This window comes from Trichomycterus rosablanca, chromosome 2, assembly GCF_030014385.1.
Source record: "Trichomycterus rosablanca isolate fTriRos1 chromosome 2, fTriRos1.hap1, whole genome shotgun sequence".
NCBI lineage: Eukaryota > Metazoa > Chordata > Actinopteri > Siluriformes > Trichomycteridae > Trichomycterus > Trichomycterus rosablanca.
The window spans coordinates 9,656,947-9,675,397 of NC_085989.1; the positions used below are offsets into that span (position 1 = coordinate 9,656,947).

The 18,451-nt window shown below is 40.2% G+C and overlaps 1 protein-coding gene and 1 long non-coding RNA gene across 6 annotated transcripts in view; one reads left to right on the forward strand and one right to left on the reverse strand.

Annotated features, from left to right (window-relative positions):
- Nucleotides 1–236: 236 nt before the first annotated feature.
- celf3a (cugbp, Elav-like family member 3a) overlaps nt 237–18,451 on the forward strand; it is a 55,216-nt gene continuing 37,001 nt past the window's right edge. For 2 of the 5 annotated variants that reach the window (XR_010014969.1, XM_063011017.1), the window contains exons 1-3: nt 245–583; nt 1,203–1,440; nt 1,919–2,001. Coding sequence is in view for 4 of the 5 variants with exons in the window: in XM_063011017.1 (XP_062867087.1) it covers nt 1,296–1,440; nt 1,919–2,001 (228 nt within the window). In the remaining variant the exon portion in view is untranslated. Of the gene's footprint in view, nt 584–1,172; nt 1,441–1,918; nt 2,002–18,451 lie in introns of those variants that run through there. The other 3 variants (XM_063011025.1, XM_063010995.1, XM_063011004.1) reach the window with 3 other exon arrangements.
- The window catches only part of LOC134330084 (uncharacterized), a 28,489-nt gene continuing 23,497 nt past the window's right edge, over nt 13,460–18,451 (reverse strand). Inside the window, exon 3 of the long non-coding RNA XR_010014973.1 lies at nt 13,460–14,153. This is a non-coding gene — a long non-coding RNA (uncharacterized LOC134330084). The remainder of the gene's footprint in view (nt 14,154–18,451) is intronic.

Sequence of the window (18,451 nt, forward strand, 5' to 3'; positions counted from 1 at the left end):
GATTTGTGATGATCAAAAACAAGTCAATTGAGGAATTCATGGAAGCTTGAATGACGAAATTAATTTATTGCAAAGATATAGAAAATAAAAACTTACTTGGGTCACTTTTGACCCAGGTTGTGCATCAAAAACTAAAATATTTGTTTTGTAATAAAGTATTTTTAACACAAATTTATAACCTAGGGATGTAAAAGTTCCCCCAATTGAAGAATCACCCAAAAAGCGCTATATAAATAAAGTTGACTTGACTTGAGTTGATTTGAATCCTTAATGCACCTCCTGCACGTTTTTTTTTGGTAGTTGGAAAATGTCGACGCTCCCTTGAGCAACCGTCGCTCTTTTCCACACCCCCGGGGAGGTCTGAACACGGACAGGGGGAGACACCGGTTTACAACGTCAAAGCAACGGACTACACAGCTTCAGTTCTCCTCCACACACATCCTGCAATCATCACAACCTCATCCTCCTACATCCATCCACACACCGAGTGTCGAGCTGCTGATCAGAAGCCGGAGCTGGAGCGGCTCACTGGAGGGAGGATCTGACCAGTCACGGATCAGGACGAGATCAGGACGGAGCAGAGGTGACTGGTGCATTTATTCATATTGAATAATATTAAGTGAAGCTTTAATATGTTTTTTTTATTTTTTATATTAAATAATATGCTACAATCATATACAAAACTACAGCATCCACAAACCTCCCTTCTGCACGAATAACACAAACAAAACCACCTGAGCTTTTGGTGCATGTCAGTTTCTCTTAATAGATTAAATATTTGTAAATTAAAGGCACATTTATGCTTTAAATTGTTATTTATTTCTGTTTTTTCGGGCAGAACGTGTTGCATTAGGGCTTTCAGTCACGTAGGCTGCGCGTGCGTGTGCGCTCGCCCTGGCGCTCATGACAAAGAACAACACGCGAGCGCGCGCGCGCGCACACACGCCTATTCGCATCTGTGGCAGCTTAAACAAAGAAGCATCATTCCAGAACCACAATTTTACTACATTTCTTTTTAAATTTAACACTAGACAGTTAAACAGACCGGCTTAAATATCACTAGAATACACATTTGATGCAAAAAAAATTGTCCTTTTAATGGTTTTCACTCTCATTTTTACCTCAGCTGTCTGTTTATATAGTCTGTCATTCTCAGGTCATGATCCTAATCGGTTGGTTTGTATCTTTTCCCCTTCTTGAAGGAGTCTAGAGGCAAGCCCTGGTGTGCCAGAACTCATAAAGAGCCTCTGACCCTCCAGAATCCGTGCAGATCACAGAGCCGCCACCGTCCCCAAATGAAGGAGCCGGACGCCATCAAGCTCTTCATCGGCCAGATCCCTCGCAATCTGGAAGAGAAGGACCTCAAGCCCATATTCGAGCAGTTCGGCAAGATCTACGAACTGACGGTGATCAAGGACAAGTACACGGGCATGCACAAAGGTAATTCAGCCTGACGTGACAGGGGCCGTATTGAGCGGGCGCTCTCGAGAGGACACGAGAGAGACCAGAGAGGCGATCGGTGCAGCGTCATGTGTCTGTGTGTTATGAAATCTGAGATGTATTCTGTTTTTTAGACACATTTTTTGTTTAATATTTGTAGTTTTTAATCTGTTGAATGCTAGAAGACAGTCACAGCATCTGAATATTATCATAATGATTAACCATAATCAGAGATTCAGTGCTAAAGATTGAATCAGGTGCTTCCTCTAGTTATAAACAACAAATGCATAATTCACAGACGTATAGAACTGCAAACCACACTTTGGTGGCAAAAAAAAGCATGTGGTTAAAAGCTAAGCCGTCATGCCATTCCTCTGTTGATTTTCAGGTCCCTGTTCTATTTATCATGCCATTCCAGTTAATGGCCATGATGCATGATCAATTTGTTGGTTTTTTTTCCCCCCTCGATTCCCAACAGGATGCGCCTTCCTGACATACTGTGCCAGAGAGTCCGCCTTGAAGGCCCAAAATGCCCTGCACGAGCAGAAGACTTTGCCAGGGGTGAGTGGCTGCTTGATCCGTATTGTGTTTCATTACATTAGTGTCAAAGGCTGGAAAAGCAAAGGGTCATTACTGTGACAAAACAGATACGAGCTAATACGAATGTAGTGGAGTCTTTATAAGCAGGGGGTTTGCGAGGCTTAAAGGTCTGAAATTACGTGGTGTTTGTTTGAGGCTGTAAAAATACGTGGTGTAAAATTTTATACCATGTGACAAACCGTTTTAATACAGAGAGACAAGCTTGACTAAACCAGCTGTGGCCATCATCTTTGACGCACGGTACATTCTAGGGATGGACGATGCATCAAAACATATGGTCCAAAGCTAGATAACTGATCTATTGTTTATACCCCAGTCCACATACAGTAGACCATTAGAGCCGTCCTGGGCGCTCACTACACAGTCTGGCTGATTTTAAACTGACTGGGCAGAACTTTCATTCACCTCTCATTCCTACAACACTCCAACTGAACAAATCAGAGTTTGTTTTTATCAATTATGTTATCGCAACCATTCGTACCATCTTAAAAAGACGGACCAGTAATAGTCGTACCATATGTAGTCGTTATGCATATTATAAAATAATACAGTGGTACCTTGTAACTCAACGTTGCCTAAACTCAAACACCCCTCGTAGAGACATTTGTACCCTCAAACTCGACGTTTCCCTTAAACGTTTGTTTTTTAAATTTCAAATGAACAATAAACAGCAGCTTTGTGCAGCGCTCGACTTGAGCGGTGCGGTAATACGTCATCGAAGTGCGCATATGAGACGTAACTGCATTTGTGTGGAATAACCGTCAGATTCACTCTGAACGCTCCACATGTATCTGTGTTTAGCTGGATTTTCCTCACTGTCTCACTTTTAAACCTGTGTTACAGCTCGGGGTTCTGATCAGTTGTAGGAATCAGAATCAGCTTTTTTACTTCAGTGTTTATATAATATTTGTGTTATTTTCAGTGTATAAGTGTCAAAATCAACCCTATTATTTTACATAAGCCAAATATATATGCAAAAATAAAGCTGTGTACATTTGAGTACAGCTGTAATGTACTACATTACCCACAATCCCTATTATCGTTTTAATAAGCTACTCGAACCTCGATACACTAGTACACTTTTAGTCATTATTATACCTTAATTGCATTATTATTTGCATATTAAGTAAGATTTTGGTTTGACCCCGGTGGGCTTCCTCTTACTGACACATGCAGAAGGTGGATTGTCGTTATTACGTTACCCCACCATAGGATGTAGTGAGCGATGAATTGGCACTTTGTCCAGGGTGTATTCCCGCTTCAACACAGATATATACACTGATCAGCCGTAACATTAAAACCACCTCCTTGTTTCTACACACACTGTCCATTTTTAAGCACTTTGTAGTTCTACAATTACTGACTATAGTCCATCTGTTTTTTTACATACTGCTTTCACCCTGTTCATCAATGGTCAGGACCACTACAGAGCAGGTATTATTTGGGTGGTGGGTCATTCTCAGCACTGCAGTGACACTGACATGGTGGTGGTGTGTTAGTGTGTGTTGTGCTGGTATGAGTGGATAAGACACAGCAGTGCTGATGGAGTTTTTAAATACCGTGTCCACTCACTGTCCACTCTATTAGACCCTCCTTACCTAGTTGGTCCACCTTGTAGATGTAAAGTCAGAGACGGTCGCTCATCTATTGCTGCTGTTTGAGTCGGTCATCTTGTAGACCTTCATCAGTGGTCACATGATGCTGCCCACAGGGTGCTGTTGGCTGGATATTTTTGGTTGGTGGACTATTCTCAGTCCAGCAGTGACAATGAGGTGTTTAAAAACTCAACCAGCACAACACACACTAACACACCACCACCATGTCAGTGTCACTGCAGTGCTGAGAATGATCCACCACCTAAATAATACCTGCTCTGTGGGGGTCCTGTGGGGGTCCTGACCATTGAAGAGCAGCATGAAAGGGGGCTAACAAAGCATACAGAGAAACAGATGGACTACAGTCAGTAATTGTAGACCTACACATTCCTTCTATATGGTATGTAGAGCTGATAAAATGGACAGTGAGTGTAGAAAAATGGAGGTGGTTTTAATGTTATGGCTGATCGGTGTATATATAAAATAAAATAATTCCAAAGATCTGAGATTCGGCTCCTCCTGTTATTCACGTCATTAAAACGTAACCCTTTTCCGCCAGCTGCTAACGTTCGGAGCAAACAATAGGCAGATTCCAATCATGCCCCATCATTTCACCGACTTTACATTCAGCGTGATACCTCAATACCCAAAGCTCAAAATTCACAAAGAGCGAACATGCCAGGCTTTGTGCTTTTGCGAACAGGGGGCTGCGAAAGCCTTCGCCAACCGAGCAGACCCTAATTAGTGGCGTAGGATGGGCGTAGTCCTTGAGAAGGCACCGGCGATCACGACGCTCTCTCTGAAGTTGTTGATTAGCTAACTCGCTCGGCCATCTGCCGCATCTCCACGCGCGCAATAACGAGCGACCTGAGAACACGCGGAAAGCTTCAGACCTCATCCCCCTTCTGAGTTCAGTCCTCCCGACCTTATGTTACACTGACGAGGGGGGACCTAGCTCGCGTCTTCGATCTTAGGGTCCTGGGAGGGAAGGCACTCGCTCATCTACGATCAGTCGGCGTTCCAGTAGGTACGGAGCATGTGACGAAGGACCGAGAGGGCACGTGCCCTTTCCTCCTTTCCTTTAAATTGGATTTCAGCGAGGAGCGTAATTGGCAGGACGGGGGAGGCTCAGAACGTCAGAACGTCGTGACCGGGAGAGAAAGCAAACGCGGCGCGTGACTCAGCCTCGCTTTAGATTTACATACGGCGTAGTAGCAGACGCTGTTAGCGTTCTTTGATTCATGGAGGAGGGCAGACCGTGCGTGTGGCGTCAGAGATGCAGAACAGAAAAGGCCGGAGGGGGATTAATGATGTGCACGTTATGGAGAGCCAACTGTTCTACCGAATCTAGGCTAACCCCGTGATTCATCGCAGTTTAGATTTGAATTTTATGACTGTGGATTCGGTCGATCGATGTTCTACGGTGTGATTGAACCCGGGCTGAATTAAAGTGCAGGCTGCCCTGGGTTTATGTTCCAAGCTACTATTTTTAGTGTATCGGCTAATGGATCTATATGCATGTATATTGTCGGGGTGTGTGTGTGTGTGTGTGCGTGCTCTGCAGAAGCCCTGTAGCTCAGTTCCAAATCCTGTTATTAGCATGACAGTAGTCTGACCTTTCTGACCTTTCAAACGGGAGCACAGTGGGTCCCCCTCTAGCTTTAAATCCCCCCTCAACCATTCGGCCCTCTTCACCTAAGCCTTGCGAGACTGTCTCAAACTCTAAAGCCCCCTTCCCCCCCTTTCTCCCTATTTTCTAGTACAATGAATAGCACATTATTAAAAACAACACCCCCTTCACCAAACAGCAGCCTTTCTGAACACACACACCCCAGCTGTGTGGCATTATTACCGGCTGATAGCACCTGCCTCTTGGATAACCCCGCTCCCCCTTGTTCTTCATCGTCAGACGTATAGTATTGCCATGACAATGCGCCCCTGTAAGTGTGGGGTTCTGATTAGGACGCGTCACGAGTTTCAGAACTCATTTCATGATTCGCTGTCTTTCCAGTGGACTTTATACCCATCGGCAAATTATTGTATCTAAATGTATGTATCCTGTAGTAAGGGTTCATCTTAATGGGGTTGTGATGAGTCCGGAGTTTACCCAGAAACCCTGGGCGCTGGGCCAAGATCATTTAGATCAGCCAGTCCACCTTTGCATGCTTTTTTTAGATGTGGAAAGAAACCAAAAGATGCAAAATAAACCAGCACAGAATCAGAGAGAATCATAATTCTTAGACAGTGACCAAAAATTAGATTTGACCTCAGGTCCTACTGACACATTGTTATTTTATAATTATATCAAAATATACTATATTGTTATTGTTAGAATTTATATCAAGTTATATTGTTTTATATTACATTACATTTTATTATGTTTTATAGTATAAAATCTGATATTATAACACATTTTATTAATTTTATTATATTAAATTAGATTTTATTAGATTATATTTTAAAGTAAATTATGTTTTCTTATATTGCATATTTTTATATTATTCTTCATTTATATTAAACTGTTATAGTTTTTAGTAAACTATATTATATAGTAAATTAAATAATATTTGATTATATTGCTTGTTTTTATATATCATTTTATATTGAACTATATTTTATTGTAAATTATATTTAACAAATTTTGTTATTCTATTATATCTTATAGTAAATTATATTCTATTTTATATTTTATTATATTTATATATTTTCATATTATATTCATATAGCTTCTGTTGATTATATTTTATCAAATTATATATATTCTATTATATATTATAGTAAATTCAATTTTATTATATTATGTATATTTATATTTTCTTATTATATAATTATATATCATATATCTTGTATCAATTAAATTAAATTTTATGAATTTTTTTTTTCATTCTATTATCTTATAGTAAATTCTATTCTATTATATTATTTTTTAAAAATTTATTACAATTTGTATTATATTTTAGATCAAATTATATTTTATTATATTTATATATTTATATATTATATTAATATATCATATATTTGGTATTAATTATATTTTATTAAATTATATAACATGCTATTATATCTTATAGTAAATTCTATTTTATTTTATTTATATTATTTTTTTAAATGTTGTTATTTTGTACTATATTTTATATAAAATGTCATCTGTATCAATATGAAAATATATTAATATAATAAAATATCATATATTCTGTATCAATTAGATTTTGTCAAATTATGTTCTATTCTATTATATCTTATAGTACATTCTATTTTATTATAGATATTTATTATAGATATATTATTTATTTATTTTTTTAATTATAGATATATATATTTTTTTTCATTATATTTTGTATTATATTTTATACAAAATGATATTTTATTATATTTATATATTTTTCTATTATATTCTTGTCATATATTATATTATATTATATTTTATTTCAAATTATGTTTTATTGTATTTATTATGTTTTATATTTTATTATTTTATTAAATATTGTTTATTATATTCCTATATCATATCAAATTATGTTATTGTATTATATCTAATTGCATTATATTAAATCATCATATTTTATAGAGAGTGCAAAGCTGGTATAGTGGGTGCAGCACAGCAACATGGTTACAAACCTTACATCTGGTCACTGTTTGGATTACGCTGTTCTCTCTGTGTCTGTGCTGGTTTCCTTTGTTCACTCTTGTTTCCTTCTAACAACCAAAGACATGCAGCAGGTGGACTGGCTGCTCTGAATTGTGTTTAGGTAAAAGTGAAAGGGCAAAAGATGGTTTGGTGATTTGTGCAGGGTGTGTTTGACTCGCTGTTTCTGGGCAGCACAAGACTCTAAATCCTGAGATTTGACTGGGGTAAAGCTTTTACTTCATTTTTATTTCATTTCCATGTTTTACCGACGGTTCATTCTGGACAGGGTCGTGGTGGGTCCGGGTTCCTTTTTATCACTGGGCGCCATTCCATTCCCAAAAACAAAACACTTTTGCAACATTTAAGGTGCACTGGTTAATATTTTACTGATTTTATATTTCATTATATTTATATATTTTTATATTATATTATTATTTATTATTTTATATAAAATGATATTTTATTCTATTTATACATTTTATATTATATTATTTATTATTTTATATAAAATGATATTTTATTATATTTATATTTTTTATATTATATTATTATTTATTATTTTATATAAAATGATATTTTATTCTATTTATATATCTTTATATCATATTATTATTTATTATTTTATATAAAATCATATTTTACTATATTTATATATCTTTATATAATATTGTTATTTATTATTGTATATAAAATCATATTTTATTATATTTATATATTTTATTACATTATTATGTTTTGCTTTATATAAAATCATTTATTATATTTATATACTTTGTAGTATAATATGATTTATTATTGTATAGATCATTTATTATATTTATATATTTTTATATTATATTATTAATTATTATTTAATATTAAATCATATTTTATTATATTTATGTATCTGTATGTTATATTATTATTTATTATTTTATATAAAATATTTTATTATATTTATATATTTTTATATTATATTCTTATATCATATATCCTGTATCAATTATGTCTATATAAATATATTCACTAAGGTCTTCACTGTTCTCCCTTGCTAAATAGCTATCTTATGGTACTATGGTTGCGAGATGAGTAATCCAACCCCATGTACCTCCCATACCCCTTATTTTACCCGGACTTTCATTTATTAATATTCACTTACGGCTTTATTCTGGTCAGGGTGAGAGTGGGTGAGGTGACACATTGCAATTTTAGGCAATTCTAGGCATGTCAGGATTACACCATGTACAGGGCAGCAGTCTAGCACAAAGCAACACACTCATTTCCACTTCGTAAATGTGGATAGAACGCTGGAATAGGTTCCACACTGGATTCAATTTAAATGGTGCTGGCAACACATATGGTGCACACTGATTTGATCACATTCATTAATACGGCGCATCTAAATGTCAGCTCACATCAAACTATCAGAATCGTCTCCAGATTTTTGCGTTTGCGTTTAAAAACCCTTTTACCACGAAGTTTGCGTTTGTCTTTCGGTTCAGCCAAGAGCCGAAGGAACGTTTAGTCAGAAGGGCCTAGCGATAGTGGAATTGAATGAATGAAGAAAGGGGGGTGGAACAGATGGCAAAGTCGCACTGGCACCTGGCCTTCTGTTTAATTTCAGGTGAGAGGTACGCACACTGTGGACGGAGAAAGGTGGCAAACAAAGACCGGGGGGAGGAAGGGGGTGCGGTTCAAATCTCTCTCTCTCTCTCGGTCTCTTGTCTTTTCCACCAGCACTCTCATCTCCCTCACTTATCTTTGTACATCTCTGCTCTGCTATCTCCTGCTGCCTGGATCCAGTTGCCATCCCAACGTGTTTGCTTAGCTCTGCTCGTCACGCACTTAGGCGCAACAAAGCACCAGGCGGCATTTCAGACGCGGGCAGGCGCGCACACGCATAATGGCATCTTTATGGAAATGCCTGGTGCCACTCTCACCCCGATTTTGCATGCTTTTGTCAATGCACTGATATATTTAGTGCATTGATATGAAAAGGTTGGTTTCTGAATTTACAGGCACTGGGAATTATTTGTAATTTAGACATAATGAGCTATTGTGTGGTCAGTAAAGCTGGTCGGTAGCTACTGGTGCTTCTTTGGGGGGGGGGGTTTCCTCCCCTAAAAATGCAATGCAGTTTAACTAAACCACGTAATTCAAACCCTGGGTGGGTTGCAAGTCAAAAAATGGGTCGCAGAGAAAAATCATAATTAAATAAACAAATTTTATCAGGCTCAAAGGCACGAAATTAACTTGTACACAGATACCCCCTTGTGGAGGCTTTACGTTACACCTTGTAAACCACAGTGGGACCAGATTGCCACCAAAGAAGTGTATTGTTTTAATACATCGTTTTTGTTTTAAACCCTAAACTAAAGAACGAAGTCTGAATCGTATTCGGTGATTCTGTTAAGCCAATCGAGTCATCTGCTCAGACCGAAACTGCTAGTTATATTATATTATATTATATTATATTATATTATATTATATTATATTGAATTAATTATATTATATTATATTAATTATATTATATTAATTATATTAATTAATTAATTATTTTATTATGTATTATATTAATTGTATTATATTATATTATTATATTATATTATATTATATTATATTATATTATATTATATTATATTAATTATATTAATTAAAGGCTCTCTAATTAATGCTGATCCTCCAGCCCACAATCTACATTATCAGGTTGAACAAACAGTCATAGATGTCTTATTAACAGTTCAAATTGAGCCTTAATTCCCAAACACTAGCAACATCACCAGGTGACTGGCTGGCTAGCTTGCCCACAAGGATGCCCACAAGGCTGAGATTCGAAGTCCTGAATTCAAACACTCTGCAATGCTGTGCTAGCGTGTTGTGCCACCCCTTTGCCCCCCAATTTGATTGAGTAAGCAAACAATCGTAGACATCTTATTAACTGTTCAAATTCAGCCTTAATTACCAAACACTAGCAACATCATCAGGTAACTAGCTGGCTAGCTTGCAAACATGATCTTTAGGGCAGGTTCAAACTACAGTGGTACCTTGAAACTCAACGTCAATTGGATCTGGGACTGGCGTTGAGTTTAAACAATGAGTTTCAAGGTATTTTTTCCCATAAGGATGTATGAGAAACCTGTGAATGCGTTCCATGGTCCCGTGGACTTGCATATATTTTAGGCATATGTACAATAATGGGTTTGTTTTTGACACTTATACACTGGAATAACCAGAAATATAAAATAAATACACTGACATAAAAAGCTGATTCTTACAATTTCTCAGAACCCCGAGCTATAACACAAGTTTAAAAGTGAAACTGAGAAAATTCAGCTAAACACAAACACATGTGGAGCTTTCAGAGTGAATCTGACGGTTATTCCACACAAATGCAGATTCGTCTCATATGCACACTTTGATGACGTATTACCGCACCGCTCAAGCCAAGCGCTGAACGAAACGGCTTAAAAAACAAACTGAACACGGTGAGTTTAAGGGAAACGTTGAGTTTAATGGTACAAATTTCTCAACAATGGGCGTTGAGTTTCAAAGAAATCGAGTTTCATGGTTGTTGAGTTACAAGGTACCACTGTGTAGTAAATGAGGCTTGTAAGAGTGTGAAAGGGATGAAATTACAGCATGTGAACATACGTTCTTTGCCGTAAAATAATGGCATTTCACCATGTCTTGGTTTATTTCATAGCTGGTAGGTTGATTCGACCCTTTAAGCTTCTTATTAAGGAGTCTGTCTGAAACCAGAGAGCCTGTGTTTAGCTCTGTTCGAACCGTATACTGAGCCGTGGAGTAGACCTGATACCAGAATAGACCATTTTCAAATGCAAACGAAGCAGAACGCCAAACATCTGTGTTAAGAGCCATTGCACAGCAAATAATAATAAATAAATCGTTTATTATGTATTACGAATCAATTCAATAGAGACATCAAAACAATTATAAGGTGCTAGGGTGGCGCAGCGGTAAATTACGCCAACCCACTGCTCCTGTGACTCAGTTTTTGAATCGCCAGTCGTGCCATCGGCCGAGCAGGCGCCTACACAGACATGAAGGTGGGAGGGACCAAGGGATTGATGGTGCCTGCACACCGACAGGGAATAATGGAGATCAGTTTGTCAAGCAATACGATCCCTGTGTGAACCTGCCTCGCGCAGGTGAAAAGAAGCGGTTAGCTACTGCACTCGTGTCTTAGGTACAGCCCTCCACGGTCAATTAATTCCGTGATTTAAAGTCTATCAGTAGCCGCTCAGGTGGCGCAAAGGTAAAAGTACAAGCTGACACCAGAGGTCCTCTGCCTGTAGGCTGGGCTGAGCAGACACATGAACAACGATTGGCCTGTTGTTCATATAGGGGCGGGGCATTAAGCCAGATACGAACTCTGCTGGCTGATTGATGGCGCCTGCACAGAGTCGAGGAATAATGCATTGATCAGGGTGTGGCTCTCCGTTCACAAAGCTGATCTGCATGTGAACTCGCCTTGTATAGGTGAAAAGATGCATACGACTGCTGCCCACATGTCGGAGGGGGCGTGTGTCAGATCAGCATCAGTAGAGAGAAAGTATAACGCAATCAGATAATTGGATATGACTAGATTTTGAGGGATGTATGTTTATGTTTATTATAATTAAAGGTGCTGGGGTGGCGATGCTCGCCCACTACTGCGATCCAGGTTTCGAATCACCAGCGGCATTATCGGAAGACATGATTGGCTACATCTAAGATGGGAGGAGGTAGCGATGGATTGGAATCCTGTCTGGCACGTGTTACTGTATTGCGTCCAGTAATTCTGTGGAAACCGTGACCCTAACCAGAATAAACAGGGGTAGACCGTGTACCATCTATACCCAGCACGGTTTCATTCTGGTGGTGAAACAACCGCACTAGTTGTATTTTTTTTTCCCATTATTACGCAGAAATGGTCCTACTCAGTCATTATAACCTGAAACAAATGAGTCTAGATGTTGCTTACTCTAGTTTGCTAACCCCAAGCCTGATCCTGCATGTTTCGCTCGCTCATCTCCATTTAAATCACAATATAACGGTCGCCAGTGTCATTTTTAGCCTCAACCATTCCTTGAACTGAGCCTAATTTCCTAAGGCAGGAAATGAGACGGCTGCATCTTCTTCTGAAGGTCGGAATCTCATTTGTGAACTCCGGTTGAGCCTCGGTTCTTGTCAGCGTGTGTAGAATTAGGCCCGACTTAATTACGGTTTAACAGAATTAGCACGCTGTGATGAGTACTGTGCTGGGGAAATGGCAGACAGACAGACAGGCAGGCAGGTCAGGTTTGGCTGTTGTTTGTGTGGATGTGTTTTTGTGCATGTGTTTGGAATTGAGAGACGTGATAGGCTTGCATTGTGGGGGGGAGGGAAAGGGCAGGTGCTGCGACCGAGCGGGATGGTGGGGGGTAGAGGATGCTGTCTGTGCGCGCCGTGTTCCTCTAGATAAGAGCCCAGCGAACCTTTTAGATCGATAATTTAATAACCTAGCATATTGTCGTTTGTAGTGCGATATGACCTGCCCGGGTTAATAAATAAACGCGGATATTAGATTGGATTCTGTTTCTATATTGGGACACGGAGCCGAGGGAGCGTAACCCGTTTTTTGGGATGGGCGTCTGCTGGGGGTAAAATGTGGTCGCATTTTGTTTTGTCATGACAATACAGCATAGCATCAGCTGTGTGTGTGTGTGTGTGTGTTTATGACATCACTCAAGTGTCATCATTGTAAGACTGTAAGATGAAATTCGTTAGTGTCGGCGTCCAAAAAATTTAAAAATCAGTGTGGGAACAAACAAGGGGGTGTAGTGCCGGGGCGAAGGGGGTTCAGAGCGAGGTGAAAGAAGGGGTAATTAAAGAAAAATTGGAGGAATAAATGAAAGGGGGAAGGGGAGGAACCAGTGAATGAGTGAATGAAAATTTGACATAATGAGCCTGGAGTGGTGGGGGAGGGTGGGTGTGTTGGGGGAGCGCATCTATCTGCTTAAACTCAGACATCTGTTAGGCTGTGTGTGTGTGTGTGTGTTTGTGTCCTTTGATGATTAAAGTCGGTGAAGTAGAACTCAATCAGATAGACATGCATCTACAGTGGCAGCTCGATTCATTCAAGCGCTCAAAAATCTGCTCTGTATCGGAACCATTTATTTTTTTTAATGCTGTTTTTATTCCTCGTGGACTGAAAACCACAACCAATACTTCTTCTTTAATAAAACATATATTTTTACATACTTATATGGATTTTAATAAACAATCCGTGAACCTTAAACAAACACATAATGCTAGACGTTATAAATAATACGTCAATACGATCTGTAGCAGTGCTCAGCTCTTGAGTTTGGATCTCGGCTCTGCTATCGGCCGGCCGGGCGCCTACACAGACATGAGGGTATGAAGGGATTCCTCACTGCTAATACGATTGCGGCCTCTGCTGGCTGGGCGCCTAAGCACAGACAGGGAATAATGGATAGCAGTGTGTGGCTCTCCGTTTGTCAAGCTATACCGATGCCTGTGTGAACCTGCCTCGTGCAGGTGAAAAGAAGCGGTTGACTACTGCGCACGTGTATTAGGTCAGTGAATTCCCCGATTTAAAGTCCTTCAGTAAACAGATTTCTAATATAAATAAATAAAATAGTTAAATAATCGAATGTATTTTACAATGTCCTGATAAATGTGCACAAGGGGTGAAGGGTGTGTCCCTTCATCGCTGACCAGCGACCTTCCGATTACTAGTCCAGAACCTCAACCGCTAGGCATTCGCTAGACTGGAAACAGAAAGCAGAAATACCCTGTACATGGCGCTAGTCCATCGCAAGGCTTCAGCCATCAACCCTCAGGCGTAGTCTGTCATGTCTGTGTAGACGCCTGGCCGAACTCGGATCTCGGCATCTGTGGGCTAGCTTATAAACGCATCAAAACCACACACACACACACACACACACACACACATATACACACTCTATTAGACACTCCTACCTAGTTGGTCCACCTTGTAAATGGAAAGTCAGAGACGATCGCTCATCTATTGCTGCTGTTTGAGTTGGTCAACTTCTAGACCTTCATCAGTGGTCACAGGCCGCTGCCCATGGGGCGCTGTTGGCTGGATATGTTTGGTTGGTGGACTATTCTCAGTCCAGCAGTGACAATAAGGAGTTTAAAAACTCCAGCAGTGCTGCAATGTCTGATCCACTCATACCAGCACAACACACACTAACACACCACCACCATGTCAGTGTCACTGCAGTACTGAGAATGACCCACCACCCAAATAATACCTGCTCTGTAGTGGTCCTGTGGTGGTCCTGACCATTGAAGAACAGCATGAAAGCAGGCTAACAAAGCATGCAGAGAAACAGATGGACTACAGTCAGTAATTGTATTACTTCAAAGTGCTCCTATATGGTAAGTGGAGCTGATGAAGTGGACAGTGAGTGTAGATAAAAGGCGCTACCCCACCACAGTGGCGCGACTTGAACCAGCAACCTTTTGATTACTAGTCCAGTACTTTATATATTTATATGTAGGGCGCTACCCTACCAACCTGACAGTGGCGTGACTTGAACCAGCAACCTTCTGATTACTAGTGCAGTTCCTTAATTGCTAGACAATTGCTAGACTGGAAACAGACGGCAGAAATACCCTGTGGGCAAGCGTTTTAGACCATTGTGCCACCTGAGCACCCCCATATATACATAAAGGGCGCTACCCTACCAACCTGATAGTGGCGCGACTTGAACCAGCAACCTTCCGATTACTAGTCCAGTACTTTAACCACTAGACATTTGCTAGACTGGAAACAGAAGGCAAAAAATACCCTGTTGGCAAACGTTATAGACCCATTGCCCCACAATGCAACAACAATCAAACAAACATTTGAGCAGTCGACACAATTGAAACAAACCTGACAGTAGCACGACTTGAACCAGCGACCTTCCGATTACTAGTCCAGTACCTTAATGGCTAGACATTTGCTAGACTGGAAACAGAAGGCAGAAATACCCTGTGGGCAAGCGTTTTAGACAATTGCGCCACCTGAGCACCCCTACCACCCTGACAGTGGTGCAGACTTGAACCAGCAACCTTCTGATTACTAGTCCAGTACCTTAATTGCTAGACTGGAAACAGACGGCAGAAATACCCTGTGGGCAAACATTTTAGATTGTGCCACCTGAGCACCCCCATATATGTATATATACTGTATATACTGTATATATATATATATATATATATATATATACCGCACCTTTTGATTACTAGTCCAGTACTTTATATATTTATATGTAGGGCGCTACCCTGCCAACCTGACAGTGGCGTGACTTGAACCAGCAACCTTTTGATTACTAGTCCAGTACTTTAACCACTAGACATTTGCTAGACTGGAAACAGAAGTCAGAAATACCCTGATACCCTGTGGACAAGCGTTATAGACCCATTGCCCCACCTGAGCACCCCCTTTTTATATATGTATGTACAGTGTATCACAAAAGTGAGTACACCCCTCACATTTCTGCAGATATTTAAGTATATCTTTTCATGGGACAACACTGACAAAATGACACTTTGACACAATGAAAAGTAGTCTGTGTGCAGCTTATATAACAGTGTAAATTTATTCTTCCCTCAAAATAACTCAATATACAGCCATTAATGTCTAAACCACCGGCAACAAAAGTGAGTACACCCCTAAGAGACTACACCCCTCAATGTCCAAATTGAGCACTGCTTGTCATTTTCCCTCCAAAATGTCATGTGATTTGTTAGTTTTACTAGGTCTCAGGTGTGCATAGGGAGCAGGTGTGTTCAATTTAGTAGTACAGCTCTCACACTCTCTCATACTGGTCACTGAAAGTTCCAACATGGCACCTCATGGCAAAGAACTCTCTGAGGATCTTAAAAGACGAATTGTTGCGCTACATGAAGATGGCCAAGGCTACAAGAAGATTGCCAACACCCTGAAACTGAGCTGCAGCACAGTGGCCAAGATCATCCAGCGTTTTAAAAGAGCAGGGTCCACTCAGAACAGACCTCGCGTTGGTCGTCCAAAGAAGCTGAGTGCATGTGCTCAGCGTCACATCCAACTGCTGTCTTTGAAAGATAGGCGCAGGAGTGCTGTCAGCATTGCTGCAGAGATTGAAAAGGTGGGGGGTCAGCCTGTCAGTGCTCAGACCATACGCCGCACACTACATCAAATTGGTCTGCATGGCTGTCACCCCAGAAGGAAGCCTCTTCTGAAGTCTCTACACAAGAAAGCCCGCAAACAGTTTGCTGAAGACATGTCAACAAAGGACATGGATTACTGGAACCATGTCCTATGGTCTGATGAGACCAAGATTAATTTGTTTGGTTCAGATGGTCTCAAGCATGTGTGGCGGCAATCAGGTGAGGAGTACAAAGATAAGTGTGTCATGCCTACAGTCAAGCATGGTGGTGGGAATGCCATGGTCTGTGGCTGCATGAGTGCAGCAGGTGTTGGGGAGTTACATTTCATTGAGGGACACATGAACTCCAATATGTACCGTGAAATACTGAAGCAGAGCATGATCCCCTCCCTCCGGAAACTGGGTCGCATGGCAGTGTTCCAGCATGATAATGACCCCAAACACACCTCTAAGACGACCACTGCTTTATTGAAGAGGCTGAGGGTAAAGGTGATGGACTGGCCAAGCATGTCTCCAGACCTAAACCCAATAAAACATCTTTGGGGCATCCTCAAGCGGAAGGTGGAGGAGCGCAAAGTCTCGAATATCCGCCAGCTCCGTGATGTCATCATGGAGGAGTGGAAAAGCATTCCAGTGGCAACCTGTGAAGCTCTGGTAAACTCCATGCCCAGGAGAGTTAAGGCAGTTCTGGGAAATAATGGTGGCCACACAAAATATTGACACTTCAGGAACTTTCACTTAGGGGTGTACTCACTTTTGTTGCCGGTGGTTTAGACATTAATGGCTGTATATTGAGTTATTTTGAGGGAAGAATAAATTTACACTGTTATATAAGCTGCACACAGACTACTTTTCATTGTGTTAAAGTGTCATTTTGTCAGTGTTGTCCCATGAAAAGATATACTTAAATATCTGCAGAAATGTGATGGGTGTACTCACTTTTGTGATACACTGTATATATATATATATACCGCACCTTTTGATTACTAGTCCAGTACTTTATATATTTATATGTAGGGCGCTACCCTGCCAACCTGACAGTGGCGTGACTTGAACCAGCAACCTTTTGATTACTAGTCCAGTACTTTAACCACTAGACATTTGCTAGACTGGAAACAGAAGTCAGAAATACCCTGATACCCTGTGGACAAGCGTTATAGACCCATTGCCCCACCTGAGCACCCCCTTTTTATATATGTATGTATATCTTGATATATTGTAGCCACAGTGTTAGTTACATAGTTATTTAGCATACAGACCCCGACCAAGCATTTGGAAAGGTTCCATCATGTTCAGTTAAAAATAGCTACATTTCAAACAAGACGTCGTAGCAAGAACAATCAAACAAACATCTGAGCAGACGACACAATCCAACTGTTTTTAGAAAATGAACGACTCATTCTGATGAGGTGCTCCGCTCAGTTTTTTGTTCCTCTTCTCCCATAATTAGATCGACAAAAGATTACCAGAACTCCCGGTCTAAAGCTTGCCAAAAGCAGAGAGCATTTGGAACCGCAGTAACAACGCCTTCTGTCGTGGAAATGAATCACATCTGTTCTGCGAATGATTCGTTTATTAATCACAGGCTTTTGCAGGACGGTCCCGTCGTTTGATTGATAGCTTGGTCGTGGTGGATTTCGTTTCTCAAACGCATCACACACGCCAAGAATCCACGCGGCTCTCATCTGTCAGACGTGCCGCGTTTCTCCGAATGTCCTCAGAATCAATATTAGCCGGTATATAATGCGCTCGATGATGAAGAGGCTGGACTGAAGAGGAAAAAAAAAAAAACAGGTTAACTGGGCTGTCTGTGTGAAGAACAGGTCGTGTTTGTTTTAATCATGGTTACATTTGTATGACATGCTGCACATGGGAGGCGTCACACGCAGATGTTTAATGAAGGGTGCGAACAAATGTGCTGGAAATGAAATGGAAAGAACAGATGTTGGATAAACACTTGGTACAGAGGAACCCAGGTTTGGTCTACGCTGAATCTGCGTTTGAATTATTATTATTATTATTATTAATGACCAGAGCCC